The sequence below is a fragment of the Petaurus breviceps genome, unplaced genomic scaffold, assembly GCF_028583685.1.
Source record: "Petaurus breviceps papuanus isolate PSGF00001 unplaced genomic scaffold, PetGlider_PUasm1.0 156, whole genome shotgun sequence".
In the NCBI taxonomy this organism is placed as follows: Eukaryota; Metazoa; Chordata; class Mammalia; order Diprotodontia; family Petauridae; genus Petaurus; species Petaurus breviceps.
Window position 1 is genome coordinate 12,978,294 of NW_027185720.1, and position 15,584 is coordinate 12,993,877.

Here is a 15,584-nt window from a genome sequence, read left to right on the forward strand (position 1 = left end):
CAGCTCTGACATCCTTTGTTCTAAGGCCCCTCTCAGCTCTGACATCCCCTATTCTGAGGCTCTGCCCAGTTCTGTTATTTTTTCATCTAAAGGTCTACCTAGTTCTGATATTTGATGATCCTACAAGAGATGTAAAAATGCTCAATAAATACAAGAAGTTTTCATTTAGATGATTTCTGAGTCACTTTCAAGAAAACTCAGATTCCACTACAGGGTCTACTCTTTGCTCCCTGTGGGACCTCAGGCAAATGATGCTGTTTTCTCTGAGTCTCAGTTCCTCCCCCCCCACCCACAAGGAAATTATAAGACCTAGGATCATGTCAGTCAGTCAACCTCGGTTGGCCAAGAAGACTGTCAGCTCCCTGAGGGCAGGGAGAACGTCCTTTCCTTCTTCCACAAGCCCACAATACATAAGAGAATGCTCAGCCTCTTCCTCTCAAATCACCTGGAAATCCCTCCTGGTTTCTATTTGTGTCCATTATCCCCAGCCCTTAAGCTCCCTGACTCTCCCTTCCATCCTTCCTGCCTCTGCCATTTCTCTGAGACAGATGTCAGTCAGGTGGGCTGGTGGAACCAAGGGAGGCAGATCGGTAGTGACCAGGCCAAGTCCTGGGCATGGAATGGCTATGGTGTAGCATACCAGGAGGGAGAGGAGGAAAGGGGTGGCCAGCAGGAGCAAGGCCCAGTGGGAGATGGGCCAGGGCTGAGCCCAAGATTAAGCTAGTCATAAGGGGAACAGAACAGGAAGCTGTGGTCTCTTTTCCTGTTAACGATAGAAGAGATGTGGAGGCCTCCCCCTCAAGGGCCCTCCCAGTTCCGGCCCGGAAGAAGGAGACAGTGAAGTCAGAGAGAGACCGAAAGAGTGGGTGGGGGTAGGGAGGTCAGGGCTTCTGTGTGGCCACAAGGGTGTAAAATGTCAACAGGCGGAGTGTCAGAACCCAAGAGGAACAGAGAGCCAGAGCACTAGAGGGCAGGACCAGACTTCCTCTTGAACTGGACTTTGAAGTGTGAGGGGCCCTGCTGGGCTTGGGACAAACCCCTGGGTGCAAGTCAGACTCTTCCATTACTCCATAGAGTAAGTCTTGGACTAAGCCATTCTGAGCCTCAGTTTCTTGACCTAGAAAATGGGACTAATAGATAATCTCTGTCACATGCACTTCACTGGTTAGTTGGGAGGCTCCAGCTTGTAAGGACTATAAAAGTTCTGACAGCAATCAATCAATATCAGTTTTAAGGACTTTTGATTAGAACTGGGCAAGGAGCTTCCCGTAAGGAAAATGCCTTCACCAATGCATCTAGCACCCGTCCCAACATATACATAATCTGAGAGAATTACATGGGTCACTGAAGATGGCATTCCAAGGTATGTATCAGAGGTAGCACTTGAACCCAGGTCTTCCTGGTCTAAGACCTGCCTCAGGTAGTAGTAATAGTGGTGGTGGTGGTGGTGTTATTGGTAGTAATAGTGGTTGTGGGGGTAATAGTAGTAGTAGTATTAGTGGTAATAGTATCAGTAGCAGTAGTAATAGTACAAGTAGCAGTGGTAATAGTAGCAGTAATAATAGTAGTAATAGTAGTAGTAGTAGTAGTAGTAGTAGTGGTAGTGGTAATGGTGGTGGTGGTGACAAGTCATTGTCTAACTTTCTTGCGAGCCTCTCCTGAAAGCAAGCTCACAGGGCTGGTGCCCTGCTTCCCACGGACCCCATTCAACATTGGGACAATCTTTCTTAGAAATATTTTCCTGCCTCCGGCTGAAATGTTCCCCCCTGCAGCTGCCTGCTTATTGTCATACCACATGATAGGCTTAGGGATATTGAACTCTATGATCTATAGCGATTATTTCTCCCCTTAATCTTCTCTTCTCCAGGATAAGCTTCCCCAGCTCCTTCATCTGATACTGAGATGGTGGACTCTCTGGGTCCTTTGCCCCTCCTTGGCCATCCCACCCCTCCCACCTTGGTCATATCCTTCCTAAATTGTGATGCCCACAATGAGTTCAGTATTACAGATATGACAACCAAGGCATGACTCCCATCATCCTTGTCCTAGGCACTCTGCCTCTGCTAAGGCAAAATGAGCCTTCATTAGTTTTGGAGGCTACCATGCCACTGACTACTAAAACTGGGTATGTTATGTTATGTTGTGTTGTGTTGTGTGGTGTTATGTTATGTTGTGTTATGTTGTTATGTTGTGTTGTGTTGTGTTATGTTATGTTGTGTTATGTTGTGTTGTGTTATGTTATGTTGTTTTATGTTATTATGTTATGTTTATGTTATGTTGTTATCTTGTGTTATGTTTTCTTGTGTTATGTTGTATTACATTGTATTGTTATGTTATATTACATTATGTTACATTATGTCACATTGTATAATATCATATTACATTCTACCGCATTCTATCATGTCTTCTATTAGATAATATCACATCCTATCATATAATATTTTACTGCGTCTAACCTTGTGTTATATTATTCCATTTTATTCCATTCTATTATATCATCTTGCATTCTATGGAATTATATCATATTTCATCATATTTAATATCATATATTAGGCATATAACCTTATATATTTTGTCACCTTACGCAATGCTTTATAATATTATATGTTAAGTTGGGTTTTGAATTATATTATGTGACACGATGCTATATTTTATGATATTATACTCATATGAGTTCATTTCCCCTTATGGATTACAAATGCAGAGTTCAGCGACTGCTTTTGGAGTTCTGTTTGTGTTTTTTATCTCTAGATCCTAAGCATGATACTTAGCATATAGTGGGTGCTGAATAAATGTTTGTCGACCCATTGATTAAGCTTTCAGCTCAGGAATACCTCTGGCTTTTTTTTTAGATCACCTGCTGCCCAGCCATGCCTCTACTATCTTGCTCTTGTAAAAAAAAATTAAATCTGTGTCACTTTTCATTGATCTCCATCAAGTTTCATCATGATCAAGGAAGTAAGCTTATTAGTTGCAGAGTAGGGGATGATCCCTATTGGCAGAAGGAATTCTTCCCAGCAATGTAAGGATGTGGAATCCCAGATCCAACTGAAAAAGAAGTCTTCTTAGATTTGTGCTAGAGTTCTATCTGAGCCTTTTCAGGCTCCCAGGTCTGCTTTCCAACAAGTTAGTTATCTCTCCAAGCTCTGGGTCACTGACCAAAAGATGGGCACCATCTATGTCTTTATCAGAGAGATTGATAGAAATCCACAACTTGAATAAAACTCTAAGGTCACAGAGAAGATTTGGCAGAAGTTCAAGACCTGCCTGGTCTCAACCCCCCCGCCCCCGTCACCACTTTGAGGTCTGAAGATGTAAACTCTGAAGGGTGCTCCCCCCAGGCCACTAAACAAATAGTCCCAGGTGTTTGGGGAGTCTTCCATCCTCAGAACTCATAGAATTTAGGGGAGGAAGGTGATTTAGGGGTATTCAAGTCTAACCACCACATTTTATAGTGAGAGATTCTGAGGCTTAGATGGGGATATACTTATCCAAGGTCGCACACCTAATAAGTGTCTAAGCCAGAATTTGAACCCTAGTTCTCTGGCTCTAAATCCAGGGCTCTTTCTACTATGTTGAGCTCCTGATAAAGAAGAACAGGTAAGAGGGCACATCCCAGAGCTGAGGGAAGAAAGAATCAGGGGAATGTAAAGACTGAAACAGAGGAAGAGATTAGTGTTCCCATCCTATCCCACCACCATTTTATTCTCCCCAATGCTTTCTCTCTCTCTAAGTTGCCCAGACTCCAAACAGGAAGAATAGGCAGCAGGATGACCCTCCACAAATGGGGTACCTTCCTTGTACCCCCACCCTGGTCCCAGACCACCCAGAACAAATCTGAGCTACTTCACTTCTCCAAAGACTTGAATGAGATGAGATGAGAGTCACCAGCTCTATTCCTCTGATGACATGAGAGATTACCAGGTCTTACCATCAGCCTCTGTATTCTAAGGGCCTTACCATGTGCCCTGCTTCTGCCCCCTCCAGATTCACAGTTGCTGCACTTTCTTTTTATGTGCTCTCTACCTCAATTAGAGTGTGAGCTCCTTGAGGACAGGGAGCATCTCACTTTTTCTATTTATATCTTTAGTGCTTACCACAGTGATTAGTCGATACTTCATTCATACAGTAAAGGAACCCAAGCAAAAAGAGAAGGAAAGACAGAACCCTAGAATCATATAATTCAAATCGGAAAGTGACCTCACAGGCCATGTGGTTGAACCCCCTCTTTGAACAAAACCCCTCATCTTCAACATTCCCAACAGGAGCTTAACCTCTCCACCCCAACTAGTGCCTTCCCTCTGAGATGACTGCCCATTTATACTGATTTTATCTTCTATGAATACAGCCATGTGGATACTATCTATTCCATTTAGATTGTAAGCTGTTTGAGGACAAGGTTTTGCCTGCCTTTCTTTGTGTCCCTAGCACCTAGCATAGTGCCTGACACATAAAAAGTGCTTGATAAATGTTTATTGACTGACTGTTTGATGACACTTAGTGAGAGAGAATCCAATGTGGCCATCCCCGATTGTTAGGAAAAGCTGCTTTTCTTTTTAGTAGAATCATTTCTGAATCTACGATCTTCTAACATAACTGGGTGGGGCAGAATATTAGTGAACCTTCATTTGGGTACAGAGTCCACAGGACATGCCCAAATCTTCGTCATTGCCCACCCTGTCTGAAACCAAAAAGGATAGTTTCCCCAGCATGAGATCCCCTCCCCTCCCTCCTGCCTTTCCCATCTTCCAGAGTAAAAGGAAGAAATACATGTTTATATAATATCTACTATGATCCCAACACTGTGCTAAATAGGTTTTACAAATATTATCACACTTGATCCCCATGACAGGCCGGCTACATAGGTGACATTATTCTACCTATTTTACAGTTGAAGAAACTAAGGCTAAATTACTTTCCCAGGGTCATACAGACAGTAAGTGATTAAGGTCACATTTGAACTCAGGTCTTCCTAACTGTAGATGCAAGGCTCTATCCAGCATACTACCCCTAGGGAGGTAGAGGGTGCTATGTACTATAGATACAAACACCAAAATGATGGTCTCTTCCCATAAATCTCCACTACCAGGTCACAGAACTCTTACCTATTTCCTTGGCGAGGGCAAGGCCCTGAGGATATGTGATGGGTGTTAGCTTCTTCTCCTTCAACTTCTCAATGGTGTCCTTGTCATCACGAAGATCCAATTTGGTGCCCACCAGGATGATGGGGGTGCTGGGGCAATGATGCCGAACCTCAGGGTACCACTGAGCAGGGAAAGGGAAAGCAGAGAGGGAGAAGAGTCACAAAGTTGGGAGAGAGTAGGGCAGGGAACCAAGATATTCCTCTGGGGTTACACTTCCTTCACTAAATACAACTGGTCACCCATTACAACCACCACCACTCAAAGCTGCCTTTATGGGCATAGGCTGATGGAGCCACCCCATGCCCCTGCCTCAAGCTACCATTCCCCTTTTGCCGGGTGCCACCAGGACTCACCTTTGCACGAACGTTCTCATACGAGGCTGGGCTCACAAGGGAGAAGCAGATCAAGAAGACATCCTGAGAAGAGAAGAGAGGAAGGGTACAAATCAGCAAAGTTGGGGGCCAAACTGGGAATAGGCAGTCCACCTCCCCCCTCATTCTCACAAGCCATATACTCATGGTTGGATCAAACAACTTAAGGGAAGGTTGAGGACATCTAAATCTATACCAAGGAACAGAGGTGTAATGTGGCTGGATAACACTCTGTAATCACCTTTTACTTAACATTTTCCATTTACTCACCACCCTCCCCTCGTCCATTATAAATCATCTACTATTCACCCACATTAAAAGAACCAATTCATAATCATTGATTAAGCATATACTAGGTGCAAGCAACTATGATGGGTACTGGGGATACAAAGAGAAAGAATTCCTACCTTTAAAGAACTTACAATCTACTGGGGGAATGTACTTTGTTCATAGAGAAGGAGGTAGAAGATATAGAGCAGATACATATGAAGTAATGGGAGGGGTAGGAAAGAGAAGCACTGACAAGTGGGGAATCTGGATTCCAACTGGTAGAAGTCAGGAGGGAAAGGATACACCAGGCATGGGGGAACAGACAGCCTGTTCAAGGGCTCAGAGGTGGGAAATGAATGTCATGTACAGAGAACAGTCAATAAAATAGTCTAGCTGCTCCAATAGAATGTGTGATCATTTATCCCCCATCTACACTTCACCTCTGACCATTTACCACTCACCCACCATCCTCCATTCACCCATTATCCATAATTCGGACTTCACCTATCACTCATAATTCATTCACCAGCCACCACTTTCTAACTTTTATTTATCTACCTTTCACTCACTTTACCTATTGGTTACCATTCATCCATCATCCACCCTTTGCCCATCAATCATTCTTCACCACCACCTGACACTCATTCACCATCTTCTATTCACTTATTATCCATCATCCAGACACAAATCTTCCTTCAGTCATCAGCCACCAGTCATTTAGTATCTGCTCTTCAACCATTAGCCAGCATCAACTCATCAGTCTCTTCTCACCTATTAACCACCATCCACTATTATCCTACCATCCACTCTGCACCTATCAGCACTATTTACCATCCATCCATCATCCACCATCCATTCACAAATCTTCTTTCACCTATCACTCACCAACTATCCATAAGCCACCAGTGCCAACTACCATTCCTCCACCATCCTTTACCTATCAGCAATCATTTACCATTCAACTTTTACCAACCATTCACCATCCAACCACCAACTTTTCCTCACCTATCAGCTACTATTTACCCATCAGCCAGCATTCATCCATCTTTCATCTATCAGTCACCATTCACTGTTCATCTTTCATCCACTATCCTTTACCTCTCAACAATCATCCACTCTTTCCCCAGAATCCATTCCTTCACTGCTCACCCACTGTGTTTTATTCACCATCATCCCTCATGCATGCCATTTTTATCTTGGAGGGAGAGAGGGACTTTGAAGATCAAAGTATAATTTAGTCCTTTGAGACTTCAATATTTTATATATTATTAGTCAGGGTCTCCTAGTATAAAGATGTGTTAGTCTGAGGCAAAGCAACAAGTCAGACTGACACCATTGTATTTCCTGCCTCCTCAGTGCAGAAGAAAACTTCCAAGTCATGCACCTGGGGGCCTCTGGTGGGAGGGGCAGAGTTAGTAGACTCTACATCTAGGACCAATTTCCTCTAATTTCCCATCAGCACCACTGAGCTATCCAGCCCTTTGGGAAGAGGCTGAAGGATTAATGGAGAAGACAGTCTGTCAGTCACCCATGAGAGAAGGGAAGGAAGGAGGGACCACCTGCTGCTAATTCTTCTCCATTCCAATGCTGAGCAAGAGTGAGGAAGACAAGCCAGGAAGAAGGATCTAGAGAGGGGAAGGCAGGGTAGAACTTACTGTTTGAGGATAGGAAAGAGGCCGAAGACGATCATAGTCTTCCTGTCCAGCTGTATCCCACAGCCCCAGGTTCACTGGTTTGCTGTCAACCATCACATTGGCTGAATAGTTATCAAACCTGCAATTTAAACAGAAGAAATGAAGAAATGTGTACTCACTTAATGTTGAGCATTGAAAATGTCAGTGTTAGGGGTGGCTAGGTGGTGCAGTGAATAGAGCACTGGCCCTGGAGTCAGGAGGACCTGAGTTCAAATCTGGCCTCAGACACTTAACACTTACTAGCTGTATGACCTTGGACAAGTCACTTAACCCTGAATGCCCTCCCAAAAAAGGCAAGATAAAATAAAATAAAATGAGGAGGTTGGACTCAATGACCATGAAGGGCCTTTCGAGCTCTAGAACTACAAAGTTAAGTAGCAGAGCTGAGATTTAAACTTATGTTCCTCTACTCCAAATCCAAAGTACTTAGCACTACTGCATGTTGTTTCCTAGTTTGGTCAAAATGGAGAGATGTGTTCTCCCTCTCCTGTTCATCCTAGACCCAGGCAGACAGGGTTTGTAGCTATACCCATCAGACAGCTGGGAATATTGAGGCACAAGGAAGCTATGAAGACTCTGTGTTATCACTGAGCAAGGACAAATGAAGGAGCCAAGCCTGGGGGCTGAAGTATACACATCATGGAATGTCTCCATGAACATTCAAGAAGCAGTATGCTATTGTAACTATGACTCAGGTAGACCTGCATTCAAATCCCACCTCAGACACTTACTAACTGTATGACCCTGGGCAAATCACTGAACATTCCTGTACCTCAGTTTCCTTTTCTATAAAATGAGGTTGGACTTGATGGACTCTACAATCCTTTCTACTTCTGAACTTACATTCCTGTTCAGTCCAATTTGGGGCGGGGGAGACTGAAGGGCTCCTGTTGAAGGCAGCACTATCAGAATCCAAATCTTTCACCTCTGCCCATCTTCTGAAACCCACCTAAAATGCCACCTCCTCCAGGAAGCTTTCCTGATCTCCATGGCCACTATGATTCTTATTAAATAAGATTTCACATAGCCCCTGGAACTTCACCTGTCTCCTCAAGAGACCAAGTCACAGGGCAGTTTCCTCTCTAAGGAAAAGTACATGTTGGACAAGTCCCCCAAAGTTAACTTGCCATTAGGCTTCATTCAAAGGATCATAGAGGCCAGAGGCAGGAAAGTCAGTCTCCCATTGGCCTCATCCCTGGCCAGACCCCATCAGGAACAGTTTCCAGTTTAGGGGTGCCACATTAGGGGAGTTTCATTGACTAGTTGGATCAAACAAGGACATGAATCATCAAGGTGGTGAAAGGTTGGAAGAAGGAAGGAAAGCAGATGTAGGATCGATAGAGTATCCGTGGATGGACGTGGCAGAGTGGACAATTCCTGTTGACTGGAGGGAAAACCTGCTTTACAATTAGAACCAATCCAAAGAAGAATTGATTGCTTTGGGAGATAGTGAGTTCCTCTTCCCTGTAAGTCTTTAAGAAAAGGTCAACTGGCCATTTGTCAGCGGTATTGTAGAAGAAATGCCTGTTCATTTGGGGACTGACCTCAAGCTACCTTATTATACTTACATTCTTTGATGTTTAACCTGGAGAGGAATCGATGTCTTTAAATATTTAAAGGGCATTCACAGAGAAGATAGATTAGATGTGTTCAAGTTGGCCTCAGAGGGCAAGAAGTTACAGGAAGCCAAATTTCAGCTCTGTGTAATGAAAGACTTTGAGCTGCCCATAATGGAAGGAGCTGTCCCAAGAGGTAGTGGACTCTGTGTCACTGGTTGTCTTCAAGTATTCTCAAAATGAACTTTGGATGGGGACTCTCGTTCAGACACAAGTTGGACTGATGCCCCCCCAAGCTCTCTCCTGAGTATCAAATTCTATGGGACTATATTTATCATTCCACTGGTATAAAGAACCCCTTTAGAGGAAGCTATTTCTACCCAGGTTGTCACCTTCTCTACTCTTTATAGTCATAGAGAGATGAAGTGACTTGCTTAGAGTTGCATAACCAGGATATGTTCCAGACTGATCTTCCCAACTCTACCCATCCCCTTAAGCCCAATTAAATGTCCCTCATCCAGGAAACCTTCCCTGTTCTCCATAGTCAATAATGTTCTTATCCTTCACGTAGCCCTTTAGCATGTTGGACCAGATGGTCGCTGAGGTCTCTTCCAACTCCAGATATGAAATCCAAGTATGTGATGTTGTGTATAATAGCTATCTGTGTTGGTGTCCTAAAATGTTTAAATCTATTGATTATGGCTTATTATGGGTTTTCTTTTCTCCAGTTACACACCATAGAACCAGAGAATTTCAGTTAACAGGAACCTTAGAAACCAACTAATCTAACATGTACCTGACCAAGAATCCTCTCCCTAACCTTCTTGTCAAGTGTTCATCCAGTTCTACTCAAAGACTGATGTCCAAAGGCCACCCTTTCCACTTTTGGGAAGTTCAGTGTATGCTGGAGTCTGCTGGTACTGGTTCCAGAGAGCCAGCTGTTAAATTTTCAGTGTGAGTGTTCACATTTCAGGAATCAGCAAATTCTATAAATTGGGACTGGGTGTATCTATTTATTTATTTGCATGGGGTTTTGTGTGTTTTTGTTGTTGCTGTTGCTTTTTTTTTTGAGGAGGGAAGGTAGGGCAATTGGAATTAAGTGATTTGCCAAAGGTTATACGGCTAGTTTTTGTGTTAAGTGTCGGACGCTGAATTTGAACTCACATCCTCCTGACTCCAGGGCCGGCATTCTATTCACTGTGCCACCTAGCTGCCCCTTATCTATTTATTTATTTGGAGGTAAAGTGATTTGCTCAGGTCACATAGCTAATAAGTGTCCAGGGCTGGATTTGAACTCAGGTCCTCCTGACTTCAGGTCACCATCTAACTTTCCCTTAATTTATTGTTTTGCTAATTGTCTAGACAAGAAAATGATGGAGGAAATGTTAATCATGCAGATTAGACTCTTAAGTGTATCATGCATATGTCCCAGATAGCTGGTGGTTAAACATTTACCAAGCACATCCCTTTTTCTAGTTATTACAAAATGTTTCCCTGCATTGAACCAAATTTGCTTCTATTACTTTTCCCAACTGTTCATAATTCTGTTCTCTAGGGACAATTAGAACAAATCTGATCCTTGTTCATAAGGTCATACATTTGTAACTAGAGACCATGAAGCACAGATTAGAAAACTTAGGTATAGAGAGGTTGAGTGATTTTCCCATGGTCATATAAATAGTTGGTAACAGAGACAAGATTTGAATTTAGATCTTAGCTTTCCAAGCTCAGTGATATTTCCATTAAAAGCAGTCTTTTCCAGTATGAGCACAGTGCCAGACACATAGCAGGTGCTTAATTATGCACTGACTGACTGACTGACACCACACCACACTCTTGCCCCTCCCAGTACCCCTAAGTTTTCTCTTCTCTAGCTCCTTCAACCAATTTCCTTTACCAAGATGGCTCCCTCCTTTGGGCACTCTCCTATGAATGGCTTTTCTGAACTGTTCATCCAGAAATGAATACAATGTTGCAGTTGTGGTCAGACCAGGGCAGAGGACAGTGGGACCTGAGATTCCCTGGTTCTGGATTCTCTGCATTTAGGTCTTAAAGTTAGCCAGTTAGCTGCAGTGCTAAGAGATTGCCCAGACCCCTTCCCAAGGGGGATTTTAGTGTTAAAGAAATATTAATAATTCATATTTCCATGATGCTTTTAAGATTGCAAAGTGCTTCCCCCACAATAACCTGAGTCCCTTGGGGTTTCTCAACCATGCAGATCAGCAAAGGCCTAGGGATGGGAAAGGGCAGACTTTGCTAAGCCCTACCACCTCCTTTCTACAGTCTACTTAGAACCATAACCTTAGGGATGGAAGGGACCCTCTATCATCTTACCCAATCCTCTCATTTTACAAATGAGGAAAATGAGGCCCAAAGAGTGAAGTGACTTGTCCAAGGTCACTTGGTTAGTAAATGGCAGCACTGGGATTTGAACTCTGACTCCACACTCAGCATTCTTCCCATTCATGGGAAACTGCAAAGTGGTGCAAGGCAATGGAATTCATTTCTATCCAATTCACATTTATTAAGCCCCTACTGTGTACATGCCATTGTAGGTAGATGGAGAACAGCAAATGGATTTTTATGGTGCCTTTCTTGTATTTCATAAACATATAGTGAGTCAGAGCTGACAGAGACCTTAGAAATCATCTGTTCCAGTTTATTTTTTGTTTATTAGATGAGGAAACTGAGGCCCACCATGGTGAACTGGAAAAACCTCTAATTCTGGAGTTAGAAGACTTGGTTCAACGCGAAGCTCTGCTTGAGCACCTGGGGGACCTTGGGTAAAGTCACTTCATCTCTCTGGGCCTCCATAGAATTATGCACTGGGACTAGAGGGCCTTTAAAAGTCCTTGTCAGCAGCTAGCACAGATGGCCTGGTATAGCTGGCGATCCTTTCATGTCATAGCTTATCTTCCCTACTAGAGAATCAGCTTCTTGTGGGCAAGGGCTCTGTCTCCTCCACAATACATAGCATAGAACTTGACATTCAAGGCCTCCGACTGTCTGAGGCTACCTAATCTTCAAGTTTTAATTCAAAGTGCCCTCTTCCATGTCCAGTCAAAGTGGTCCATGTCTCTCTCTGTCTCTACATATTGGTCTCTCTGCCTTTATCTCTCTTTGTTTCTCTCTGTCTCTTCTTCCCCTCCCCTTTCCTCTCCTCCCCTCCCCACTCCTCTCCTTCCTTCCCCTCCCCTCTCCTCTCCCCTCTAATCTGAGGACTAGATTAGTAAAGTGACTTGTCAAAGGTTTGTAACTGACAGAAACAGGATTTTAAGCCCAGGCTTTTGACTCTCCCTCCAACACTATTTCCAATGGAAAAAGAAGATGAAATCTTAAAATTACATTAGATTCTTGGAGAGTAAAAGGTGCATTCCCAGGACACTGGGGCTGTGTGGGTATGTGGCTAATGACAGAAACCATGTAAATACCTCTCCACAGCTAAAATCCCAAATGTGGCAAGTGCCCACAGGAATTAGATAATAGTTTCTCTTCCTCCTTGTATTATCATGCCAATATTTGCCTGTTTACATGATGAATTTTCCCCAGTAGAATGTAAGCTCCTGGAGGGCAGGGACTGTCTGCTTCTTTATCTGTCTCCCCAGTGCCTAGAACATAGGAGGGGACTAACAAATGCTTATTAGATTGGCTTGAATTGGCTCAAATTCAGACAATAACGCTTTTACTCCCTGCCACACCAGATTTGTGTAAAGAAGGTATTTTGCAAACCTTACAGAGCCATCAAAATAGATTAGTTTGAAAGCTCATAAGACCATAGATCTGGAGCTTAGAGGGACTTCAGAAGCCAATTCGTGCAAACCCTGCATTTTCCAGATAGGGAAACTGAGGTCCAGAAAAGGGGAAGTGACTTGTCCAAAGTCATATAGGTAGTTGGTAGCAGAAGAGGGATTTAAGCCCCAGTTCTCGACTCCAAATCAGTTTCTATTCCTACTCTATCCCTCTTCCTCTGTGTTATTTTTAAAAATGAAAACTATTATTATGAGTTTTATTTGGGTTCCCTGGGAAATGGTGAAATGGGGGCCTGGGTGTTGGGGTAAGGGACTCAGCATTGTTCAGAGTCCCTGGGCATGTCCAGGCTCCTGGTTTCCATATTTCATAGGCCTAAGAATTCTTTTTCTGGGTCTTCAGAGATAAGGGACCTGGGGAAGTAACTGGGTAAAAGGGAGATGGAGAGAAGCCAGGAGGAAATGGGCAGGCACCATGAGAGGGTATGAACTACACTGGCTGGGGGAGCATGGAGATGCTGACAGGCTTAATCCTATTCCAGAGGGCTTCTCTGACCTACCCTCAACCAGATGCTGTCAGGGACTGGATGGAGGTGAAGAAGGCTGAGGGAGAAGAGAGGCTGAGGAAGGCTGAGGGAGGTGAGGGAGGCTGACAGAGGCTGAGGGAGGCTGAGGGAGGTGAGGGAGGCTGACAGAGGCTGAGGGAGGCCGAGATCCTACTTCCTTCTCTCCCCCATCCCACCTCTCTTTTTTTGAGCTGACACAGAAGTGAGTGCCAAGCTCACCACCTCCTCCTCTCTCGTGTTCTCTCTCTGACTGTCAGGCTGTCTGTCTCATTCTTCATCTCTCACTTCCTGTAGCTTGTGGTGCCTTGCTCTCTGCCTCTCTCTCTGTATCCTTCTGTCTCAGTACTTTCCTTTCTCCTTGACCCTCCCACTTTGTCTCTCTGTTGTTCTTTCAATGTCTTCTGTCTCCCTTTCTCACATTTCATTTCTCCTTGTCTCACTCTGTCTCTGTTTCTCTGTCTCATTCTATCTTTCTCTCTCCTCTGTGTGTGACTGTCTGTCTCTGTCTCTCTCTGTCTGTCTCTGTCTCTCTGTCTCTCTCTCTGTCTCTGTCTCTCTGTCTCTGTCTCTGTCTCTCTCTGTCTCTCTCTGTCTCTGTCTCTCTCTGTCTCTCTCTCTCTGTCTCTCTGTATCTCTCTCTGTCTCTCTGTCTCTCTCTCTCTCTCTCTCTCTGTCTCTCTCTGTCTCTGTCTCTGTCTCTCTCTGTCTCTGTCTCTCTCTGTCTCTGTCTCTCTGTCTGTCTCTCTGTCTGTCTGTCTGTCTGTCTCTCTCTCTCTGTCTGTCTGTCTGTCTGTCTGTCTGTCTGTCTGTCTGTCTGTCTGTCTCTCTCTCTCTCTCTCTCTCTCTCTCTCTCTCTCTCTCTCTCTCTCCATCCCTCTCTCTGTAGAGACAACAGAGGAGGAGGGACTGTTATCTTTCCCAGGCCCTATCTCAAGCAACCCATGGAAAGTGGCCACTGTTCTGAAAGTCTCACCTTTTCTACCCATCTTCCCAGGGTGGTAAAAACATGAAAGGGAGAGATCCAAGCATCCAGGGTCTCAGGCCACCTGCTGGAATCACTGCAGAAGTGGTACCTGGATTGTTTGTCAGGATTTGTTTTGCGATGTGACCCAGATCCCACCTTCTCTGCTCCCTCACTCCTTCAAGGCCCATCCAAAAGACCAACTCAATAATTTATGAGCATTTTACAGATGGAGCAACTGAGGCCCAGATCTGATGGGATCATAACATCTCATATCTATTACAGGAAGAGGCCTCAGAAGCCATCTAGCCCAAACTCCTCATTTTACAGATAGGGAAACTGATGCCCAAGGAGATGAAGTGACTTGCCCAAGGTCACACAGGGTGTGTCATTTACAGATTTGAACCCAGGTCCTCTCAGTCTTAGAATTCAAAGGTTTATCAAGTCCTCCAATCCAACACATAAATGAACAAGAATCCCTTTTGTCCAGTCTGGAAGAGCCTTTGAGGGAAGCCCTCTAGTGATGGAGACCCCTGCCTCTCCCCCAGGCAGCCTAGCTCACTTTTTCAGGGTGATATTTGTTAGAACATTATTTTCTGACAAGTCAAAATATTCTCCTCATCCTCTCTCAGTGACCCCTGCTTCTGCCCTCTAGGACCAAACAGAAGAAGGAGAATCCCTCTTCCAAAGATAACTCTTCAAATACCTGAAATCCATCTTCATTATCATGTCTAGCATCTATATAACACTTTAAAGTTTGTAAATAACTTTACAAATTTTTGATCCTCAAAACATAACAATAAATAGGTGCTACTATTTTCTTCATTTTACATATAAGGAAACTGAGATCAAAAGAAGTTAAATGAATTGCCCAGCATCATACAGGCAGAATTTGAACTTGGGACATCAATCCATCTATATATCTGCTCTGCCACCAAGAGGTCTAATATGGGTATTGTGGGCACCTGAGACTGAACACATTCCCCAGAGGGGGGGTCTGGCAAGGCAATCAAACCACAAGAGGACTGTTTTTTCCTTGGTTCTGAGGACTTCACCTCTACTAACTCCCTATATATAAAATGAAGAGGGATGGTCTCCATGACTTCCAAGGTCCCTTTCAGCCCCAGATCTACGATCCAATGATTTTCATTTATGAAATAAGAGGGTTGGACAGACAGTGTGGTTACCACAGCTCTCCACTGTCTTGGTTAGGAATCAGAGCTCAGTCTCATTGTTTGGTTGTCTGATCCCTCTCAGATCCCTTTGGTTTGTGACA

At 44.0% G+C, this 15,584-nt stretch overlaps 1 protein-coding gene across 2 annotated transcripts in view; it reads right to left on the reverse strand.

The window, feature by feature from the left end:
* The window catches only part of RAC2 (Rac family small GTPase 2), a 33,770-nt gene that overhangs the window by 6,104 nt on the left and 12,082 nt on the right, over positions 1–15,584 (reverse strand). For both annotated transcript variants that reach the window (XM_069082088.1, XM_069082087.1), the window contains exons 3-5: positions 7,441–7,558; positions 5,498–5,560; positions 5,106–5,265 (exon numbers count right to left, since the gene is read on the reverse strand). In XM_069082088.1, coding sequence (XP_068938189.1) covers positions 5,106–5,265; positions 5,498–5,560; positions 7,441–7,558 — 341 coding nt within the window. The remainder of the gene's footprint in view (positions 1–5,105; positions 5,266–5,497; positions 5,561–7,440; positions 7,559–15,584) is intronic.